The 23,637-nt window shown below is 42.8% G+C and overlaps 2 protein-coding genes across 2 annotated transcripts; one reads left to right on the forward strand and one right to left on the reverse strand.

The window, feature by feature from the left end:
• The first annotated feature begins 1,229 nt into the window (after window positions 1-1,229).
• Window positions 1,230-9,913, forward strand: LOC311029842 (anthrax toxin receptor 2-like). Its single transcript, XM_084035239.1, has 17 exons — window positions 1,230-1,494; window positions 1,918-1,989; window positions 2,659-2,730; window positions 2,884-2,965; window positions 3,056-3,160; window positions 3,405-3,473; window positions 4,445-4,525; window positions 4,609-4,669; window positions 6,017-6,112; window positions 6,616-6,685; window positions 7,481-7,559; window positions 7,721-7,816; window positions 8,392-8,442; window positions 8,716-8,811; window positions 8,949-9,122; window positions 9,227-9,307; window positions 9,768-9,913. Exons 1-17 carry the CDS (start codon window positions 1,376-1,378, stop codon window positions 9,804-9,806), a joined length of 1,443 nt encoding a protein of 480 aa, XP_083891365.1. The 5' UTR covers window positions 1,230-1,375; the 3' UTR covers window positions 9,807-9,913.
• Window positions 9,914-10,035: 122 nt separating this feature from the next.
• Window positions 10,036-22,452, reverse strand: LOC311030202 (ras-GEF domain-containing family member 1B-B-like). Its single transcript, XM_084035833.1, has 14 exons — window positions 22,308-22,452; window positions 16,380-16,910; window positions 16,151-16,273; window positions 15,574-15,711; window positions 15,090-15,305; window positions 14,461-14,535; window positions 12,989-13,081; window positions 12,758-12,860; window positions 12,501-12,580; window positions 12,298-12,393; window positions 12,108-12,203; window positions 11,642-11,765; window positions 11,475-11,547; window positions 10,036-11,370 (listed from the first exon to the last, which is right to left on the reverse strand). The coding sequence occupies exons 2-14, from the start codon at window positions 16,902-16,904 to the stop codon at window positions 11,337-11,339; spliced, it is 1,776 nt and encodes a 591-aa protein (XP_083891959.1). The 5' UTR covers window positions 16,905-16,910; window positions 22,308-22,452; the 3' UTR covers window positions 10,036-11,336.
• Between the last annotated feature and the right edge of the window lie 1,185 nt (window positions 22,453-23,637).

Genomic DNA, 23,637 nt, shown 5'->3' on the forward strand with positions numbered 1-23,637 from the left:
ACATGGTCTTGTGGTGTTTAAGAGGCATGCTTGGAAGAATCATGACAAAGGAGTAGGGTGAATTTCGTACTGCTCACGCAAGGCAGCGAGTCTGACATACCAAGGGTGTTGAGTTAGTCTATTCAATTCTGTTTCCATCTGCAAAAGATTTACAAGTCAATGATACATTTGTTTGTCATGTGAAGACAAATGACATCAGGCCTACGGCACGTACAGTGGATACTTATTGGGATGCTTGTTGAAAAATGTAATGTAATAAAATAAAGCTCAGTTGTTCATTAAATGAGGATTGAATTTGGATTAAATCTTGAAACACGTCTTCAAACACTAACAGGAAGAAATTCATTATTTATAGCAGGTAATGCTCCATTCACTTATGTTAATACAGAGCTACAGTAATATTATTTTTCCATGTTTTTCTGTAGGCCTAGTTATATTAAGTCATCCAAACCATCAGTCTATCAGTTTATGTTTCTGTTATCAGTCTGCTCTGGCAGCCAAGATGGCATCTACAACACAGGAACTTTAATGATGTTGCCTTCAAAATAAAAGCATGATGGATTAAGATATACGGCACGACACACAGGAATAACATTATATTAACCACATTATTAACAATTTTTCACACATTCTTTCTTATTTTGAAGAAGTGAGTCTGAAGTTCACGGATGACCACCCCCCTCATTGGTCTCCTCTCTGTGGCCGACCCCTCTCACCCTGCACACAATCTGTTGGAGTCATAGGCTCTGGCAGGATAAAGTCGATCAAGACCAAAACCTCAAGCCCCAAGAGCAGTTTCCTTCAAAATGCAGTGGGCCTCCCCAACAAAGGCCCAGGACCCCCACTGACTCGGACTCTTACATCCCCAGGACAACCATTTACACATCTCTGTACAACTGTACACTTTAAATACACTTAAATAGCTTTATAATATCATTTTCATACGTCTATCTTTTAATTATGTCTTTATAATACTGTACTGTGTTTATTGTTATGCAATAGTCAACAAGTAAAATTCCTTGTATATGTAAACATAGGCCTACTTGGCAATAAACCATTTTTGATGGTGATAAAATCAAATCCATGCTACACAAGAATTCTAATTATATCCATGACATTTATTTATTCATGTATTTAAAGTAATACTGCGGTGCAGTTTAATGTGAAGCCCTCCGAGGGAAGTGGTGTGTGTGTGCATCGCTGCTGGTTGGGTGGTGCTGTCCAGCAGCAGCAGCAGCAGCAGCAGCTGTGTGCGCCCTGCCCCGTTTAGTTCACCATCAGCTGCTGACAGCGAACCTGCGGTGATTCAACATGTGATCCGCGGGCTGCTGCTGAGACGATGGGACAAACGATGCTGGTGTGAAACGCATGGATTATGGATCTCATATGGATATGTTACCTCCTCTCTCTGAGTGTTTATGTCGGTTCGACACTGCGTGATGGCGACGACGCTTCCTGTGACGGAGCGTTTGACGTTTACTTCGTTCTGGACAGGTGAGTTTACCGATCACAGTTAGTTAATAATAATAAGTTAATAAACGCAGCCAATGAATGAAGTGTTAAAGTGCAGGGACAGTCTGGACGCAGTCCTCTCCATGTAAGGCTGTGTTTAGTTGTCCATGTTCCTCTGCTGCTTCCCTGCGACGTTAGACAGACTGTATGAGTGTATTTTTATACACATAAAGTGTGGAGAAAGTTCACTGTTATTTCCTCTCAGTGTATTTATGATGATGTTGTTAAGCATCTACATCCATAACAAGACTTTCCAACAACAGAATTGGAATCAGCCCTCTGTTTATTCTATATAACAAATCATTGAACAGACCCATTCTTAAAGTATGCAGCTAGTGCAGAAAATACAAGCTTCATGCACATATTCGATATGTCAGGGTTAGTGTGCTGATGTGTTTCTTGCAGGTCGGGCAGCGTGCATGGACACTGGGATGAGATCTATGGGTTTGTGGAGCAGCTCACCAACAGGTTTGTCAGGTATGTAAAGTGTCCTCCTCTCAGCCCTCCTCAGATTTATCCTATAAATAGCCTCGGAAGAGAATAATAAAACTTTATATAGCACAGTACAAGCCCAAGCACAGACAAGCAGGCATATTGTGTAGTAAATGTACATCCATATTCAAAGTAATGAAAACCACTATTTTAAACAGCGGGGAGTCATTATAGGTCATTAAATCGTAGTACAAAATGTAGTAGTGAGTAGAAAGTAGGGCATGTCTATTTGGGGCAGCAGACATCATACAAGGCACCAACTGCTCCAAACCCCTTGGATAACAGAGGGTGCGTTTAATAACAGGTTGCTAAATCCAGCCGGATGTGGAAGTTGACAACACAACACAGTCAGAGGGCAAGGAAGTAACCGTGACAACAAGGTTGCTATGTGGTGATCATATTTATGCAAATGTGTGTGTTTAGGCGTTACATTACAATACACTTCATTATATCACATTTAAAAGTCATATAATGTCATGTTCTGCTACAGTTCAGTTGCTAAGTTCATATAGAGATAGAGATGTAGAGTTGGAGGTTTACGGGAATCTATTTTCTGTGCTGTGTTGTTCCTGAATGAGTGTGTGTGTGTGTGTGTGTGTGTGTGTGTGTGTGTGTGTGTGTGTGTGTGTGTGTGTGTGTGTGTGTGTGTTTCAGTCCCAGGATGAGGGTTTCCTACATAGTCTTCTCAGCCAGAGCAGTTGTAATACTGCCACTAACTGGAGACAGGTACCAGTTTCAATTTCTTTCTCTCCATCTCTGCCTCGCTCCCTAACCCATCTTCCTCATTCTCACTGAAAAACAACGTAACACAGAAACTGAGCTCTGATCAGTTTCTTTTATTAAACTGTGTTTTCCATGTGCTGTGATTTGGCTGCGCAGGTCCAAGATAGAGGAAGGTCTGGAGAAGCTGAGCCAAATCAAACCGGTTGGTGAAACGTACATGCATGAAGGCATGAAAGCGGTAGGTTTTATAGTCTTCAATGTAAACTTAAATAATTTCTGCACATGTGCTCAGTGTGTGTGTGTGTGTGTGTGTCAACTTTCACTGCAGGCGTCAGATCAGATGAGGACTCAAACTTCCCCGTCGTCCACCATCATCATCGCTCTGACTGACGGCAAGCTGGAAGTCTTCCCCTACGAACTGACTGTAGAGGAGGTAATAAACACCCAAACGCTTCACTGAAGATCATTCGGTTCTTTACGATGCTTTCAAGTGCTTTGTGTCCTTTCTGATTCTGATAAGTGTGTCATGTTGTATGAAATGAGCCAGTTGCTCCCTGGAAGAAGAAAACATTTATCATGTTACCAATAAAGACATAGTGTGTTTTTTTTTGTTTCTCTGATCATAAACAGGGTTTATGTCAGTAGAAGCACTTGACTGTCTGTGTTGTGCTTCCCAGGCCGACAGAGCCAGAGGGTTCGGAGCCAGAGTGTACTGTGTCGGAGTCATGGACTTTGATCACAAACAGGTAAGAGGACTTTCATTCTTTCACTACTGTTGGTTGTGTAAACACTGAGGTTTTATTTGTCTTTCTGTGTGTGTGTGTGTGTGTGTGTGTGTGTGTGTGTGTGTGTGTTAGGTTTGCTTAGGTGAGGTTGTGGTCAGAGCTTCAATAGCCCGTTGTTTTTGGCCCAGACTTATTAACACACCTTGAACCTCCCAAGGACAGAGCAGCGAGCAGCTGGCAGGGATTTGTAGTTTGAGGTTTAAGCCGCATTTGGATGATGTGAAAATATAGAATATTCTTTTGTAAGGCAGCATGTTTTGAGTAATCACATCCTCGGTAAGACTTGATTTCTTCCCGTGCAGGTATCCGGTTAAAAGGGAGTTTTGTGTTCAGAACAAAAGGTTGTTCATGCTGAATAAGAATGAGTCCAGCAGGCTTCTGCTGACTGTGTCGACTGTAAGAAATGCTGTGATATGTGATCTTTTTCCACAGTCAACATCAGGTCATACGTTTTCCCTCATTACTGTACATTTGCAATGCGAAAGAAAACAACTGCAATTGGATTTGTTGACAAATATGATACTAGATTATAATTAATTTAAAGTGACATCCATCGTTGCACAACCCCAACCCTTAATCATTCCTTAATCACATCATAGTGGCAGTATTGATTGATATAATAATCACATAACTCATGAGGTCCACAGCAGTCAACGGGTGCAAGCGCTCTTCTGCCCGGTTACTGACCGAGTGTACATTGTGGTCTGAGGAGGAAGTCATTACGCCACTCTCTAATTAAATAATGGCAGACAAGCTTCCTGTTCTGCTATCAGTAAAGCAAGAGATGAAAGCTTCAGCCAGCTGTCCAGAGCTTTCATCTCAACAGATTCTTCCTCCCTAAAGCACTGGACAGAAACATGCAGAAGACCTCCCAGAGAGGCAGAAATGTAAAGTCGTTCATATGTCAGACATTTTCTTTCTGTTTGTCTTAGCTTGCTGACATAGCAGACGGCACGGAGCAAGTCTTCCCCGTGCTGTCCGGGTTTCATGCCCTCAAAGACATCGTCAACTCGGTGAGGTCACATCGCACGTAGCGACGCGCAACAGCGTTCACCGGCGAGCAGAGCCGTTAACGTCATGTGTATCTTCCACGCAGATCCTGAAGCAGACGTGTGATGAAGTGTTCACGATAGAGCCGTCGAGTGTCTGTGTGAATGGTAGGTTTGAATACAATAATGTCGAAAATAAATTTTACAGACACTCATGGTCCCCAGAGGATGAAGCCTTATGCCTTTGGTGTTCCCCAAATGTTCTTTTAAAAGTCACCATGAGGTTCAGAGTTCTGTTTTTGAGCAGTTGATGATTTTAACAGGGGGCAGGGTCCAATAGAAGCTCCCAAAGGACCTGGGAGATGGCCTTGTCTGGGGGGGTCTCTATGATGCTCTCGCTCTTCCAAGACTACACGTTGCTACTTGTCACTTAGATCATGAAGGTGACACTAAAAATAGCATAGCATTCAGTATTTATAGTATATCATTTAGGGAATATTATGGAAGAAGAAACTGAAAGAGGAAAAAGTACAATTGCAAATCTGTCTGTACGTAAGGGCCCCTGGACAGCGCCGTGGAAACCCCAGTCAGGTTAAAGATCAATTAATCCACAAGCTAAACAACCTGCTCTCTGCTACCCCCCCCTTCAAATCCATCCATCCATCCATTGTCTACCACTTATCCTGTATTCAGGGTCACGGGGGGGCTGGAGCCGATCCCAGCTGTCATTGGGCGAAGGCAGGGTACACCCTGGACAGGACGCCAGTCTATCGCAGGGCCCCCCTTCAAATCCATCCATCCATCCATTTTCTACCGCTTATCCTGTATTGAGGGTCGCGGGGGGGCTGGAGCCGATCCCAGCTGTCATTGGGCGAAGGCAGGGTACACCCTGGACAGGACGCCAGTCTATCGCAGGGCCGACATGTAGAGACAAACAACCATTCACGCTCACATTCACACCTACGGGCAATTTAGAGTCATCAATCAACCTATCCCCATCCTGCATGTCTTTGGACTGTGGGAGGAAGCCGGAGAACCCGGAGAGAACCCACGCTTACACGGGGAGAACATGCAAACTCCACACAGAAGGAACCCGGGCCGACCCGGGGATCGAACCCAGGACCCTCTTGCTGTGAGGCGAGAGTGCTACCCACTACACCACCGTGCAGCCCTCCCCTTCAAATCAATTAATTAATTGGTGTAAAATGTATCATTCATGTCCCTCACAGGATGAATTGTGGTCACTTTTATGATCCCTAAACTTTTCATATCGCTTCATCAAGAGAAAATGTTGTCCACTTATTTGGTTTATGACTAAATACCTGCAAACTAATGACACTCCTCGGCCTCAGCTGTACTTTGGGTTTTAATGCCAATTAGTGGACGTTTGCATGCTCAGAAGCTTACCTCAGATGTTTAGCATTCAGCTCAGAGCGCAACGTATTCGCTGCTTGATAACAGCTTGTTTCTGTGTCGGTGACATCACAGTGGAGTAATGTGTCTGATGTCTCTCAGAGTCTTTCAGCGTGGTGCTGAGGGGCAGCGGCTTCAGCGGATCCAGGAGGACAGACAACGTACTCTGCTCCCTCACCGTCGATCAAAAGACGTACGGTCAGTGAATGCCACTCCGCCCAAACAATACTTTGAATATCATCTGTGAAGTGAAACGTGATACGCCGTGCAGATGTCCTGCGTTGCAGTTGAAAGTCGGGGGTCACGTTGCAGAGAAACAGTGACTGCTTTTTATTGACTGAACAGAGGAGACATTATGAGGGCCGGGCAGAGGGAGGGAGGACATGTTCTCTGCCTCATTAGTCTATTAACAGATGGATGTCCTCTTAGTGAGGACATGGAAAGAAACACATGACTGTATCTAATCTCCCTTTTCTTCTTCTCTTTCCAACCAGCAGTGTTCTGCTGGAAATTCTATCGCATTTGTTTTGCTGCGATCGCTACGTTGCATTGAATTTTTATTCTGTCTGTGATAAATCTGAAGATATACACACACACACATATATATATATATATATATATATATATATATATATATTCAAGTTTTCTTTCCATGTTTTTGCAAGAAAATCCTTAATTTTTCCGTCTCTGTTTCTTCTCAGACCAGAAGGCAGAAGTACTTAGAGACGGCTACCTGCTGTGTCCAGCTCCTGTTCTGTTTGAGGTCGGACAGTAAGTCAACACACACCCACAAATGCAACGTTTTTCAATGTAAGAAACATACATAGCATCACTGCCTTGGCATTTCTCTGACAACAGGCTTATAAAGAAAGTGCATCATTAGCCCAACACTAATGTGTTGTAACACGGCACAAAGCTGATGGATAATAAATGTCTCCTCTGCAATAAAGTCAATTGAAACAACAATACATTTTTATCCAATTGTTCAATCTATCAACATTTCTTCCTTCTAATCAGAAGACTGGAGGCCTGTGCACAAATTAAAAACTAAACTAAAAACTGAGTGTGTGTGTGTGTGTGTGTGTGTGTGTGTGTGTGTGTGTGTGTGTGTGTGTGTGTGTGTGTGTGTGTGTGTGTGTTTACAGTAGAACTATCAGCAGCTCAAAGTGTTGGATGAAGTGAAGCCAGTCCGACTAGAATATCTCTGTGGCATTTAGAGAGCGAGCCAAAGCCGATTTAGCTCCAGCCACTTCAAACAGCGCCCCCCCCCCCCCCCCCCCCCCCCCCTCCTCCATCTGTCCCCCGGTTGCCTCTCTCACTTTTCTATCATCATATCTCACCTACTCTGTAACGCTGTCGTTACTGAAACACTCACTTTTAGAATTTCTCAGGGAAAAAAAACAATAAGAATATGAATGGCAGTGAATTCATGTTCTTGGCACTAAAGGTGTTGGAAGGGAAAAAGGAAAACTGACAAGGTTACCAAGAAACAGTCACATGGCAGAACTTCTCAAGTACCGCATGAAGCCGTTAATAGATGCTGATTTCCTTGTCGAATAATTGCAGATTGATGGAAGTGCTGGTGAGCCTGAACAACGGAAAATCCTACATCTCCAGCCCCATCGCCATCCACGCCACAACATGCGTGAGCGATGGTTAATATAATATAAACTGTCAACACGGGCTGCAGTCTGCCTCGCAGAGCAGCTCAATGCCATTGTGTAACCATAATATGAGATCCATAAACGCATCATCTCCGGGGCGCGTGGTATAATGAGTGCAGCTGACGAGTGGGTTTATTTGCAGTCAGATGGGACCTGGGCGCTCTGGTTGCTGTTGGCTCTGTTGCTGTTACTGGCTCTGGCTTTGTTCTGGTGGTTCTGGCCTCTATGCTGCACCGTGGTGAGTTTACAGTCTATGAATATTGGTGGTGTAGTTTCACATTCAGGCCTTGTGGAAGTGCTGTTATTATACAATGGAAGAAGCCAAATTTGGCCAGGTTTGACCCAGGGACGTCACTAGGAAGCATACAAAATCTTTGCGCTTGCATCTTTTTAGTACTGTATTAGAAGGTTATTAGAGAAGTATACAGTAGAATAAACCAAGACTGGTTCACAAGGTCACAGTGAAATCTGACAACATAAATATGAACTTTGTGTTTATTCTGTATTTATTCCAGCAAAATGAGGATAAATCAAAAACAAAAAGACAAATAGGCGTGTACAAAAATGCTACGTTGATGATGCTATAATCCTAAAACTCTATGTATACCCTTTCATCAGTATGAGATCATTCCAAAATATAAAGACTAAGAATAAAAAAGACAACAAAAAAAAATATTTGGGGGGGCTTGGGAACAATATAGGGTAGCTCCAGCCCCCCTAAAATAGACCTAACAACGTCACTGGTTTGACCTTTTTATTTTTTTGTCCATAGACAATGTTAAGTTTCATACTTTTTCATGTGATTTCTTCCAGGTGATCAGAGACCCGCCCCCGTCTCGCCCACCTCCTCCACCTCCTGTCATTGTGAGTACACCACACTGTTAAAAAATAAATGTCTCTTACAGCACCAGCAGGTTTCTGAAGGGATATTTTGAGCCAGAGGTTCAATACCATCTTGGCATTGATTGGCATAAACGTCACATATTTCCAAGATTCATTGAAAAGTGGAAAAAACATCTGAAGGGGTCAAAAGAGATCGTCTTGTTCCTTGAATATAGAATGGATCATCATTTCAACACAGGCTAAGTTAGTCCCCTGGTCCTCACTATCAACTTATTTTAATTTATTGTCTTCAAGGAGCCAGAAGAAGATCTTTCGCCCAAACACAGGTGGCCTACAGTGGATGCTTCATACTATGGAGGCAGAGGTCCTGGAGGGATCAAACGCATGGAGGTCAATAGAAACACTCAAACAATAATCATATATTTCACCTTGATGGTGCCCACAGATTATTATTATTATTACTTCTGTTGTTGTGGAGTCTGTGTTCAGTGTCTCCAACTAACAGACGGGTCTCTGAGGGTCTGTAGGTGCGTTGGGGCCAGATGGGCTCCACAGAGGAAGGGTCACGGCTAGAGAAAGCCAAAAATGCCGTGGTCACTATGCCGGAGGGAGAGGAGGAGGCCATTATGTCTCGACCCCCACCACGACCTCCTCCAGTCTACAACCCCCCGTCGCAGTCCAAATGGTACACTCCCATCAAGGTGAGTTAACCTCATTAATCACGGCGTTACTGTTCACTTTAGAGGCTATTTTGCTTATTGGTAGATATTTACTGATATTTAACCTGATTCGACGTTGCTTTCAGGGGCGTTTTGATGCATTGCGGGCATTACTGAAGAGACAGTACGACAGAGTGGCAATCATGAGACCGACACCTCAGGACAAGGTGAGAAACATCCGGGGTAATTAAACCCATCGGAATGAATGAAAAACTTCTGCTTATCAATTTATAAAAGGAAATTTAGAAAATTGCTCATTTCACCCTCATTAGATAACAGAACATATACAGTCCAATCTCCCCTCTAATTATCTACCCAACAGAGAAATAAAAGCTCACTGCGTCAACTCAGTTATTATAAATAACACTCTAAATGTCAACGCTCAAACACAGGAAACAGGTTCCTTCATAAGAAGACGCCACATTTCACTTGTTTCTCTCTTCAGTGATACATGATGTTGACATTATGGCAGATAATTAACCATAATGGCTTGCATTCATGCTAATTCAGATAAATCAACACATAACAGGCATCAACGCTGGTTTTCTTATGTTGTTTTCTGTCATATTTTGTTTAAAAAAATGTAAAATGAATGTCCTAAACTCCTCTGACTGTCGTTGTCTCCAGGGCCGCTGCATTAACTTCACCAGAGTTCAGAGTCACTGATGTTTAAACGTGAGGATCCACACTTTTCACTTTATTCCAGTTTTTGGCCAAAGATGATTAACATACACTCAAGATTATGATTGTTTTGGAATCAACATGTGTTGTAAATAAATTTACTTATATTGTGTTGTTGTTATTGCATTTAGAGCTCTGTTACCCGTTTTGTTGCTTAATGTTGTCCATCAATTCAAACCAAAACCAAAAAACACAATATTTAGTTATTCACTTTATTTGAAAGAAAAAATATATTTCTCTTTTACAAAGACCTTCAGTACGAGTACCCTGACCGGTAACACACACACACACACACACACACACACACACAAAAGCATACACGAGAAAACACTTGATGAAACATATAATGAGCTTTTTTTTCAAAAACATAATAGCATCACGTTCACTCATAGGCAGTTTTAAGGATCGCATCAAGCCCACGTCATCGCCGATGAGATGAGGAGGATGAAGGTCCCGTCTGTATCTAAGCTGCACATGCACACATCGGTCTGTGCTTCTTTTAGACCCCAAAATGCGTCTTTGTCACACAAGAACTGGTGTTGTATTAACAAAAAATAGCTTACAAACACAGAGCCAGCCAACCAGCAACAAGCTCACGGTGAAACTTCGGAGAAAGTACATGAAGAAAAAACAACAAACACTTTTTTACCTTCTGATACAAAATACAACTTAATACTGGATAGAAAAGACACCTTAACAAGGAGTCACCACGTCCTATAATACAATACACAAGAGCCCACTGAAGTGCATTTGAGTTAACTCGCATGATTAGCATGATGTTGTCGCGACGCTCACCAACAGTCAAAAAGGTTAGAACTGAATGACAATTGCAGCGTCTGTAAAATGTGTTTGTAAATATTCAGCTGATGTATTTACTCGCATTATGCCTTTAAATTTGATCGAAGGCTCAAATGACCATTGAAACTGAGAGAAAATGGATGCGGTGCAGCTGCTGCTCACAAAGTTGTAGTGACAATCAAGCACTCAAACAAGACAACACCGCTTCTAAAAGCATACAAATTGATGGTCTTCCTCCCAGAGTGCATCTCTCCTCTCTCCTCCGGGGTTTCTGACTGAACTCAGCCAGGATGTCCGCAGAGAAGCAGTGCTAGTGTTGTAATGTAACCAATCGGGTTGGTATCCTCATTCAGAGACCAAAAAAATGGCCCTTTACGTCGGAAATCCCCTGAGGGCCTTGGACAGAGCTGATCTTCACAGCTGATGATCCAAATCAGTCCTCCCCTCGGTGATTGTAAATCATTCGGTCCCAAAACTGCAGCATTGATGTCCTTTGGCACCTAATGTATTTCATGAAGGCTTGTTGAATGTCTCCCTGTGTGCTCAAAGCCCACATATTGTCGTATAATCTTCCGTTGATCCATGAGAAAACGGGCCCAGTTGCATCTGTTGTCCAAGGGAATGTAAAAAATGTGTCCATAAGATCATATGGAGGAACCTGTCACTTTAAAACACATTGTTCATTTACAGTCTGCAGAGCAGACGGTCGTCATTCCTTTAGGACCGATTCTCTCGATGCAGAAGGGACGATCTGTAAAACAGAACACATATTATTGCATTATTAATTAACCGATGACGTTCTTCTTGGTGTGGTTTTGAGTGCGTACAGGTGTGTTTCTGTGTATGAACACCCACCTAAGAGACCTGCGACTGTCTTTCTCCATGTGGTTTTCAGGTCCTTCACTCTCATACGAGGCCAGGTGGAGCTCTGCATCAACAAAACAAGATAAAGCCTGAGTTTAAATTGCTATATATATAATATGTTCATGATTGAACTAATGCGGAGGAGGTCCCATACTGACCGTCTTCGCTGAAGACAGGTGTGGTGACGAGGTACTGCAGGATACGGCGGTCTCTGTCAAACGGACAAATCACCTGACGCCAAACCAGGAACTCGCTTACCTGCTTTGCAAGCTCCCAGAGTTTCTGTTGAGACAACAGATTTTATTAACACTGACATCAATTCATCAAAAAGCATCTGTTTGGCTCTAACAGATCTCGGAAACACACAAAAACCATTAATGCAGAACGAGAAGAGCATCTAGATAAAACCTAATTTCATCTGCAAAGAATGGGGGGGAAACTGTGCTCTTTTTAGCCACAAGGGGGTGGTATTACACCACATTCTTCTCAAAGCCTTCACTATGACTGCATAGCAGTTACATCATTTTTGGCTTATAACAATGTTTATTCAGATTTTAAACAACATTCTCCCCAAAGGCTCAGACCTCAACCTGTATAAACCAATCTCTTAAACCGTGGACTGACCTCAAAGTTGATGTGCCCATTGGTTAGCCTGCTGGCACAGCCTTCATTCAGGAAGTAGATGTCTTTAATGAGGAGGCTGAAGAAAGGAATCACAATCTGGAGGGAAGACACGACAGTATGTTTAATGTGACATTTTGTACTTGGGACATTAGATGGGTTTTTCCAGAAGACTCCTGTGTGCTTTCTTTACCTTCTCCTGACTGCTGTGTGCCGTCTCAGACCTCTGGGTGGCGCCACGGAGCGCAGTGCGGTAGTTGCTGAAGTTACTGGACGGGTCCATCTGGTGCTGAGCGAGGTCAGACAGAGCAGACGTTCAGCTGGGTGTTCTACATTTTAATAGACAACTTAAAAAATATATATATATTTTTTTAAATGATGTATGATGTTTCTTACCTCCAGGATTTCAAACTTGTCAGTATTGACTTTACTCCATGTTTTCCTCAGTCTGGCAACAGGACTCATGTTCATCCCGGCTGAAAGAAAGACCAAAGAAAATGAGTGCTTCAGGCCTCCATTGAACTGTTGGTTTGACCTCCAGCTGGCACTATTGTTTGTCAATGCACTTCATTTCCCAGAAATCACTGGGCATGTGTGGAGGGGCGGAGCTATTATGGCTGCTTTTGATGATCTGTTTCCTGTGGAATACTCACTGATGATGGCCATGAGGGAGTTGAAGTTGCCGATGTTGAAACACTCCTGAGCCACATCGATGAAGAACTCTATGATCCGTGCTCGGTGCTTCTTCTTCACTGGCTGTAATGACAGAACACAAACAGGAAGTGAATCAAAGAGTCCCCGCTCGCTGGCCTGAATGACCAATGGGAGTCGAGTATTCCAGGACGAAAGCCTTGAGATGTGGGTTCCTTCTAAGAACAACGTACCATGCAGATCTCAGTGGCCACCAGGTAGCTCAGTCTGTTGAACCAGTTGATGTAGGCCTCCAGGTTACTGGTTTTACGCTTTCGGAAGAAACCCTAAAAAACAAAGATGACATGGTCAACTCAAAATACATGAAAGGCATGTTTTTAGTAGTTTTACACCATGTTTATGTCAGTATTTCATTATTTTAGGGACAAGAGAACAATATAAAAGAGATTCCAATGGCAATATTTTAACCCACAAGTGTTTTTTTATTTTTTATTATCTTTGAATAAATTGATCTGGATAATAAATGGTTAAATGACTGGTACCCTAACTAGCCTTTTCTGGGGCTTTCAGCTGCATATCATGGTTTTCTCAGCAAAAATGCAAAAAAAATTAAAATACTGAGCTAACTCCATCTGCCGAGGAAGGCCAGGAAGATTCACGTGAAAGCCTGAAAGAAGGGAGTAAGTGGACCTTGATCTAAGACTTTGTTGCTTATATTCTTTTTGTAAGGATTTTCTTTTTATCTTTCTAAAACAAAGCCTGACAAGACAAATGCAGATGATATCCGTCACCATTATTTTCAAAAGGAGTATCCAATAAATAATATGTAATAATTCAATATAAAATAAGAAATACAAGGAAGCAGACTGCAAATGGATCTTGACAATCCTCACACCCACACAACCTGTGGACGGTGGAGTCTAGCATGTGTTTCTATCTCATTTCCATCTGCTTTTGGTTTTTCCGCGAGACACCCGGTAGTGAACTTGCTTGCCAGGGGCACTTTTATATAAATAAACGTCAGAAGTGCACTTTATAAATAAACTTGACTTGTCCACGATGATGTAATCCCAGATTTCAAGGCTCTATTAAATGCTTACACAACACCGGCAGCCCACTCCACTCCAAACTTCCCCTTTACACTTCAGGACCCCTCGCGCTGACTCAACCGCTCTTTTATACAAAGTGGGTGTTATATAACCGGCACAGCGCCGGTGAGGACCGGATCGCAGCTCGGACACAAACAGCGGCTGAAAGCTTGTTCTCGGCGGCGCTGATTGAAAGCTGACTCACCGGACCACTTCGTAGGGAAAGAGCCCTCCAGACACACTTAGACATACGCAGAGTGACTCTTTCATGCTGTGTTTGATGCATTTTCAGAAAGCTAAAGAACAATAATAATAAAAAAAACTCCAAAATCTGCCAGAGAGATGTTTCCCGTGGTTTCTCAAGCAAATTAAATGAAGCAGGCCACAAATTACACTCTAAGCAGACCCAGAAGGGAGACAAATCAAAATAATACAAGATGACTTAAAACAGCAACAATCTGCTATTCTACATCATTTATTTAATGTTGAAAATGACCTCAAATACAGTAAATACTACAGGGGAAAAGGAACAAAAGTAATCTAAGAAATATGTTTTGTGCTTGAATGTTGAATTGTCTCAGTGTCATGTTTGGTAAAGCGCTGAAACTCAATTATACCTTATGGTTGTCAAGAGGATCCTTCATGGCGAATGTCTGGATGAACTCCTCAGGACCGATAAAACTCAGTCTGTCCTGAAGGCAGAGAACAGGGAGAGGAGACAATCAGGACCAACAGTAATATATAGTAATATATATATTCATGTGAAAAAAGACATGAAGACAGAACTGGAGATGATGATGAAAATTAGTGCAGAAGATGAGTTTTTACTTTAATTTTTACAAAAACAAGAAAAAGTTATCCAGAATGAACAGGACTTGGCAGAAAGTAATTTAACCTAATATAAAAAGCTAGTATTAATAAGCTTTCTATATGCATAACCACAGCAAAACAGACCACACAAAAGGAGTTTATGGGAAAACAATAAAAACGAAGAAATAACAATCGTAAAAGACAAAAAAAGTACAGAGAACTTAGCAGTGAAAGATTTTCATTAAGTCTATAAATGTTTTTTCTTAAATATTACATGTAAATCACCAAAATTAAATGAATTCAGTAAACGAAGCCTGTAAAGTCAAGACGTAAAACTGACTGTGAGAACATCACAGACACACAACTGCAGATTTGCCTCCGAACCTCAGATGGTTACACAAACTTATTCCACATAAAAGCCCCGATCTCTTCCTACCAGTTCAATGTGTGTGAGCTGCTGGGCGAGGACGAAGGGGTCGTCGCACACGCTCATCACGTCACTTCGCTGACCCGAGGCCTGCTTGCTTTTCAGGGAGGCGGGCCGCTCCGTCGCCACGGCGTTGAGCGCCGAGACGGCCTCCTCGTACTGGCCGAGGGCGGAGAGCCGCTTGATCAGCCGCTGGGTCATCTGCTGCATGGCTCGCCATGAGTACTAGAAGCACGACACAGATGGAACACGGATCATTAGATATCCGTCAATCAATGATTTTTAGAGTCAGAGGCCCTTACTCATACATTAAAATGATTGTGTTAATTCATCTTTGGAAAAAAATGTCATTCTGCATAATAATTAGCCATGGGCTGCTGTTTGTTGCATGTAAAATGTGTATTTTCAGAGCAATCATCCTTTGGATCAATGACCCAACAATTTGGGGCAGTTGATGGTTGAGAATGGTAACTACAGTTGATTGGACGCTTACCTCATCCCCTCGGGCTACGTGGTGCGTCATGTCCTTCAGGCAGCGCATCATCCTCTCGTCCCTGAAGTCGTACGGAAACGTCTCCGTCCACTCGGTCAGCAGCTGCACCAGCTTCGGAGCCACCTCACGGAAACGGATCTAAAAGACATCACGGCGGTGCACGTTCAGGGTCACTGAGGTCAACATGATGTAACCCTACAGCGTTTAGGGATATAATCTGTCTTGAAGCAAAACCTTGTGACCTTTATGTTGAAAAAAAAAGAACAAAAGCAGCCACTGTGGTTTGTCTGCCTGAGACAATATGCTGCTGTTATTTGTTCATTTGTTTACATTACTGTTCCCATTAAATGTGTTTCCTTTCATTTTTATTACGCCTGTCTGTCTGGTATTTCTTTGCTCATGAAAAAGTAAATAAATATTTCCTCCCAAACAAGAATTACAGAGGCTTCTGCCTGTGTGTGACAGGATTATAGTGGAATTGTGACAAATAATAGCTGTGTGTGTGTGTGTGTGTGTGTGTGTGTGTGTGTGTGTGTGTGTGTGTGTGTGTGTGTGTGTGTGTGTGAGATCCACCCACCTTATCCAGCAGGGCGTCTCCGGACCGCTGCTGCTCCACACACAGGTGACAAACCCTTGTCATGAGCTCGTACGGGTGCAGGAAGAGGCGCGAACTCAACAGGAAAGTGAACACATACGACCTCTGATGACGAGGAAACAAAACAGCTCTCAGGACAAGAACAGCTTTCCTCCAACACAGCCGTTTACAACCACGAAATAAATAATCAGAGCACTTTACTGGCACTTACATCGGGGTAGTAGTCAACTGTGGGAACCAGGTGCTGGATCAACGCCTCGAGAGATGCTGAGACCAAACTGTTGTCGTGGTAACACATCTCCCCGTAGCTAGCGGTGACGCCGTGTCCATAGCGCCGGCCTTTTGCCGCGACGGAGTTGTTGCGGGAGGACTGCTCGCTGCCGCTGCTGCTGCTGGTGTGGCGGTACGCGCGTCCAGGACAGGAAGTGCTGTGCTGTCGGGGGCTGTGAGGCTGCGGCGAGCTGTAGGGGTTCTCTGAAACCGCGCAGCTGCTGTTGTAATGATGCTCCTTGGCGGTCACAGAGGAGACGGAGGAGCTGCGGTACGAACAGTGGGGCTGGGGTATGTCGTAGGGGTTCTCCGCCGAAGTGTAGGCCCCGTTGTAGACGTTCTCCTTGGCGGGCTTCGGGGCGGTGCCGCTGCGGTACGGGCTGTGGGGCTGAGGGTGGTTGTTGTTGTTGTTGCCGTAAGGAGCGCAAGAGCTGAACTTTCCGGCATAGGGGGTTGTGGGAGGCATGATGACCTGTAGACACAAGGTGGAGGTTAGGGGTGGGCAATATGGACACAATCATGGTGCATGACATATAATAGATGTCCTCATCAATAAAGCTGCTTGAATTAGCAGTATTGCCAACACGGTGATGTAATAACCTTTTCAAATTACTTTTTCAAATTCAATTTAGACCAATTAAAAAAACAAATATATATGGTATATAAAATGTTCAAAGACTGACTGCTCTACAGTCAACTCTCTACTTGAATCAAAAATCATGTCATGACAACCCATACCTCCAGTAGTGCTCTGTTACACTACGACCTCCCCCGCACCCTGTGAATGTGCTTGATGTTTGCGCTGCGTCCACACTTTGTGAAAAAAAAATCTGTTTGAGCAACTTGATCACTCAAAGCAGAGATTTAGAGGCGTCTGTGAAAGTAATTGCACTTAATCACATAATTTTACCCCTCCTCTGTTTACCGTTATGGCTTTGAACTGTTGAAAGACAACTCCTCCTTGAGAAATTGGTTTTCCCTAAAACATAATTGTGGGCGATTCATTTTTCAAATATTTTACAAAATTATTGTACGTTTTATTTTGGCATCACAGCGGCATAAGGGGAATAAAATAGGCCAACAGATTGATGATCTCAAGACAGCAATGATTTTTTTTTTTTTTTTTTTTTTTTGCCTTAATGGTGTAGATAATTGGATTTGAGGTAGGTAAGCTGATCCCACATCACCACCAAGGCGTACTTTAACTCTGGAGCCATCTTTATCCTGCTACTGTGGTCTGTCTAGGAACCACATGCCAGCGTAAATCGAGCTGCACACACACACACACACACACACACACACACACACACACACACACACACACACACACACACACACACACACACACACACACACACACACACACGGATACACATGCACTGTGCCAGAAAACAAAACCCTGCAGGAATCCAGCAGACTTTTGTTTGTCCATTGCAGAGCCGACAGAGGAGTGTCTGCCTGAGTCAACATCTTGCACACACACACCCATGTCCACCATGGCGCCAAGCCCCATGCCGGCATAATCCAAACACACACACACACACACACATGTCACACATACACTCCTGTGTACCAGAGCGCCTGGCGTATTGCCAGTGTCGGTCAGTCCAGTGCCGGCCCGTCTTCTGATCTCTGCCTGCTGTTTTCCTTCTAACTCAGTTAAAACATTACGCCGGCTTTACCTTCCTTAAGTTACAACATAATATAATCTGGAAACGTTAGGGTGGTCATGTCGAGATAAGGCATCTACTGAGTAATCTCCCGGTTAGGACGCCGTCTTTCATTCCCCGTGCTTCTGTTTGCACTGAAAGGTGACCTTGCACCAGTGGAAAACACGTCTGAAAAAATGTAAAACCAATCTTTCCTTTCCCAGACTGACTTCCTGAAGAGTTGACCCTTTGGATAGTTTCCTGCGGCTTCCATGTTGCGGCACTGAAATTTTACTCTCTCTAAATCATAGGTTGGACTCTCTATGGGCGCCTTAATGATGGTGTTGGGAGCATAATTTCATATCCAAAGGGTTGTTTAAATTCTCTTGTTTGTAAACTTCGAAAAAGTGCAGCCTTACAAAAGGGGATTTCATGTGGTAGCGAAAACTACAGGCAAAGGCCGAAATGTATAGCGTTGTTAGAACTTTGTACTGACAAAACCACAAGGATATGGTTTCACGCTCCTGTGCCGGATTTAAATACTTAAAATACTTTAGAAGCATCCGAAGCAGCTTTATGGTGCATTTTTCCCTCCGACTGGCATCGGTTTCATAATGTGACAACAGACAATAGCTCCTGTTTGACAAATGGCACAGACTTGCAGTCTCGTCGTCTGGTGCCTGAAAATGTCATAACCTGGTTCATCAAAAGGTTAAAACTAATTGAACGTTTGATGGGGCTGCAGGCAAATATCATCTGCTGATGCATTCAAACCAGGGAGGATGTGTCTCAGCTACTTCATAATGTGACATATTTGTCCTGCATTGTCTAACTTTTAAGAGTTTTAGCATCCAAAACATTTTCTACCCTGACAGGAATGAATTGATTAAGTGCATTTTGTTTTTTTGTGCAGCTGGACCAGCTTCCTTTATGGGTTTCCCAGCAGAATAACAGAAGCATTGTTGACTTACAACTAACTTCCCTCCAGTTGGATCCAGAAAACCACCTAAATCAACCTTAGGCAGAATATTTTTGGTTGACTTTTTGTCTATTTTTCCACACAATGTGGTTTTGAAAAAGGTACACCAATGCTACGCTGAGGCCAGTTATAACTGGAGGGGGAGTAAAGGGGGGGGAGGGGGGGTGGTCTTCAACAAAAGAGGTATTATCTCTCCTGTCATGGCATTAACAACGACACAAAGACCCCCAGGAAGAGATCAGAGCAGATCACGGAGGATCAGAAGCATACAGCAGCTTTCACACACTCGGCTTGCCACTGCCGGGTCGTATGATGCCGTGTCTCTGCACGAACCGAGGATGGGATCATTTTCACATCTACCAATATAAAGCAGCCATTCTCACCGTTCTGTGAGGTGTCAACTCTGATTATACCTTCACAGACATCAACTGTTTTCCCCCCACTAAGAGCAATAAAAAGGTACTATCTTTGTGACTTTCGTAAAGGAGCGTATCGAAACTATTGAAATTAGTAGATATAAAAGCACGTGGCTCAAGGGCCTCAACAGTATACTATTACATCATAGTATGCAAGCAGGCAGCAGCTATCTTAGTCAGTCTTAATTGTCTTTATTCAAAGCCAGCTGACCCCAGAGAGCATCAATGTACTCACAGACCTAATAACAGTGCAGAGACCGCCTGACGCTTAATGACATCAGGAGCTGTTTGGAAAGACATCTGCTTTTTGTGACATCTAATCAAATTTGGTGGGTTTTTTATTAGAAGCTAGAGGCACATTCAACAAAGTTCAGTATAGGTCGACGTGATGTGGACACATGGCGTGAGAGAAAAGCACCTGATAAGAGGACCTGTAAAACAATTTACCAGAGTGGTAAAGGGCCAATGCAACACTATCTTTGTTCCACTTTGTACCGTGTGTACTTTGACACTAATAAGTTACAGAAGGTAAGGCGTGTTAGCAAGACAAGCGGTCCTCGTCTGGAGGGGAAAACCCTTCACAGTCAGTCTAATTCGTAACAATAAATGGGTTTAAAGTCCAGACTGTGCTCGTGTCACATACTTGTGGTTTTAACCTTTTAGTGTGGACACAGAAATACTGTACAGTAAAATGTAACCAAATCTATCTGTGGAAGGAGGGCTCATTCGCTGCTCTTGAGAAGTGCCTGGACTTGACTTAAGAATGCAATTTCAGCCAAATCAGATAAATCAATGATACCTCAATTAGCACTATTTGTGTGAGGAAGTCTCTCAAATGTGGCCTACAGAAGCTTTTAAATACAATCAGACCTGACGTCTTCACCACATCTTCTGGGTACCTTTTAATTACGCCGATACAACTTTTTTTTATTAGTGTGTCATCGTGCTACTTCACCTTCCATCCGGCACCACCTTGCACCGATTCTGCTGCTGAAATACAACTAGCAGGGGTTCATTTATCAAACTCATTCCATCTATTTAATGACCATCCATTCATCAAAAAGCATATTCTGCAGATTAATGGATAATTAAAATAATTTGTAGTTTTAGTCCTTGTCCCCTGGTAGACGTGTCATGCTACTGTATTTAAGAACATATGAATAGTAGCTGAATACGAGCATAACAACCTGACCCATTGTGTTTCGGGGTTGTTTTCCTCCACTTTGAAAAAACAAGAATGAAATGTGTGCATGTTTTAGGTGTGAGACTGAAAGACTCTTAGCATCATCATTCATCACCAGATCAAAACCAGCCAAACTGAAGTAGGACCACTTGCGCTCAAGTGATCTTACGGCTCAGGTGAGGCCTTAGATGTCAAACAACAGGCGATGGGACCCACTGGCCACTTGAAAAACCTGCACCTGCAGCTTAACCCCATAGACAGGCAAATAGAGACACCAGATTCAGATTGGCTTCAGAGATAGGTGGAATGCAATTCACCCACTTCTGGTCCTGTTTTTATCTTTTTTCCCCCCACACACACACTGCATTCAAGCACGCATTTCCTTGTGTGTAGGCTCCACGCACACACACACACACACACACACACACACACACACACACACACACACACACACACACACCTGTCCCTTGTATAGGCTAGTACAGTATTAACCTAGTGTCAGAAAGGATAAAGACCCATTATCTCCTCTGCTGCTGGGATATAATAAACCTAAGCTTGTGTAAAGGGGTTTTCTCTCTCACGGAGACACGTTTTCTATTGTCTACTAACCCACAGTTCTCACACAACTCAACACACACACTTTCTGTTACGATTAAATTAGGAAAAAAGTCATTTTAAAAAGGCAAAAACATTTTTTTTTGTACCAATCGAAGCCCAAAATGTTGCCCATGTTCCTCAGACTGCCTTTGTATTAACCATAAGATAAGTTGAACCATTTAATTTGAGGTTCAGTTAAGCAGCCTGTCATATGAGCTTGCAAAGTAGGGAGGCATCCATTTCAGCAAGTAAATGGACCATTGGTTTATATGGAAGTGTGCTGAGGGAATAAGGTTGTTTAAAGTCTTATTTGGCCAGAAGTACACACGCTTTCTCTCTCTCATTCTTTTTTTGTTTTTTCCCGAGAGACACATACACAATCTGTTAGTCTCTCTCACATACACACACACACACACACACACACACACACACACACAAACACCAGACCTCCATGTCTGTTCGACATTATGGGTTTCTAACTGAGTCATAACACAGTAAAAGTAAAAGCTGACTGTGAAAATGCCATGCTGTGTAACCACAGTCCCATCACAGGTGCTGGTGAGTAACGTGTGTGTGTGTGTGTCTCTGACAGCCTGCCTAATTATAAACTCACATGGGTGGTAAACAATAACAACAACAAATGTAGCTAGGAGGAGGAAAATAGAAATGAGGGAGGATAATGTTAGCATTGGCACCTTTCAAATATCACAAGACTGAACAAAAGCCTTTGAGTTAACATGATGGGTTTTTGCCAATAAAGTTTTATTTTAGAAAATAGAGGGTTCCTTTTTTTAGAGTTAACTTTAATTAGCTTCTAAAGAGTCTGGTGATGCTAACTGCATGAATGTAGGGAATCAAAACCTTGTAAAATATATAAGTATGTGACTCTAAACGTTGATTTAAAAAGTAAAAATGTCGTATTATCACCATATTAAGCGTATGCAGACATTACATAGATTTGAATCGAGTAAAATAAATACTTCCAGCGACAATAAAGTAAATGTGTTTCTAAATAAGCCCATCATCCACACCCGGAGCAACTTACCTCTGATGTGATGCAGCTCGACTCAACGTCCGACTGCAATAGATTTCACTCGCAAAAAAAGCAGTTTTTAAAAAAGCGAAGACTTATCCAAAGTGTTCGTGATAAAGCTGCACGGTGTGTGCAACACGCAGATAAAGTCTTTCAGCCGTGCGTCTACCGTGTGCTCTCCTCCATTGTGTCTCCACTCCTGATATTCGAGTCAATTTGAACCAGCGGCAGCGCTTGTAATGACCATCGGAGCGAGGCGTATTCAAATGACTTCCATTGAGCCGGGAAAACCGGCCAATCGCTGCACAGAGGCGGGCGTCTCTCGGGGCAACGCTGGCCAATCGCGGCGGAGAAGGGGGAAAAATCGAACTCTCCGGGCGTTCTGATTGGTTGGCTCGCCGTCTGTCGAATTCCTTCTTTTTCAACCGCAGACGGGGACAGCGAATGTTTTTGTTGGAGGGCTGAAGTATGGAAGGTGTAAGGTTTCCGCCCGGAATGTGTGCGTGTGTGAGTGTGTGTGTGTAGAGTTGTAAGTTGGTGTCGGTCTGTAAGAGTTTTGAGGTTCTTACCTGTTTGTTTAACGTGTTATCGTGTAACTAATGTGGTTAAACACCGTCAGTGGGAGTTGCTAGTTACTTCATTACACAACACAGATATAACAGCTAGCTAAACCTCCAAGGAGAAAAGCTTCTTTTTTTTTAGCTGTTAGCTATATATTGTCAGTGAATTAAACTTATTGTGTGCAAGAATAGTCGTGAAGCATTGTTTCTGCATATTAAGGTCATTCCCTTAGGTTGCCATTAATTTCAGCTGATGGAAATGTGAGTGCAGTGGAGGGATGGCATCTTGAATCTAGCATTGATGAAGGTAACTCTTGTTAGTGGACAATATGTTGGTTTAAAACTGCATTCATTCATTTATTTATGGAAAACAAAACTGAAAACATAAAGTTATTATGGCGAACATTTTAGCGAAGTGTATTCATTTTGAGACCTATTTCTGGTCAGCTGACAATATATTGAATTGATGATACTATATCATAAATATGTAATATATATGATATTGTCTAAAGAACCAAAACAATGCACTGAAATCACTAAACGCTCCATTAAACAGAGGAAAACTGCAGAGTTGGTTGATAATTCCATTTCATCTCCTTCCATATCACCCAGTCATTTGATTATTCTCTTATGATTAAGTTGGGTGGTAATGCAGTTGAAAGCAGGATTAATCAAGTGTTTTTGTAAAAAGATCTCTGTTTACATATGAATTAACATTCCACTTTTACATGCAAGCGTTTGCGTCACTCGTACCAGACTTTGGCCCACAGGTAAAATTATAC

This window comes from Eutrigla gurnardus, assembly GCF_963514095.1.
Source record: "Eutrigla gurnardus genome assembly, chromosome: 19".
NCBI lineage: Eukaryota > Metazoa > Chordata > Actinopteri > Perciformes > Triglidae > Eutrigla > Eutrigla gurnardus.

Excerpts from the sequence above, each read along its gene's own strand:
- LOC311029842 (XM_084035239.1), top strand. The coding sequence starts at position 1,376 with ATGGATCTCATATGGATATGTTACCTCCTCTCTCTGAGTGTTTATGTC. Across the intron at positions 3,161-3,404 it reads ACGAACTGACTGTAGAGGAG|GCCGACAGAGCCAGAGGGTT; the intron begins GTAATAAACACC and ends TGTGCTTCCCAG. Across the intron at positions 8,812-8,948 it reads GAGGGATCAAACGCATGGAG|GTGCGTTGGGGCCAGATGGG; the intron begins GTCAATAGAAAC and ends GAGGGTCTGTAG.
- LOC311030202 (XM_084035833.1), bottom strand. The coding sequence starts at position 16,904 with ATGCCTCCCACAACCCCCTATGCCGGAAAGTTCAGCTCTTGCGCTCCT. Across the intron at positions 12,581-12,757 it reads CTCCCTCATGGCCATCATCA|CCGGGATGAACATGAGTCCT; the intron begins GTGAGTATTCCA and ends TCTTTCTTTCAG. Across the intron at positions 12,394-12,500 it reads ACAAGTTTGAAATCCTGGAG|CACCAGATGGACCCGTCCAG; the intron begins GTAAGAAACATC and ends GACCTCGCTCAG.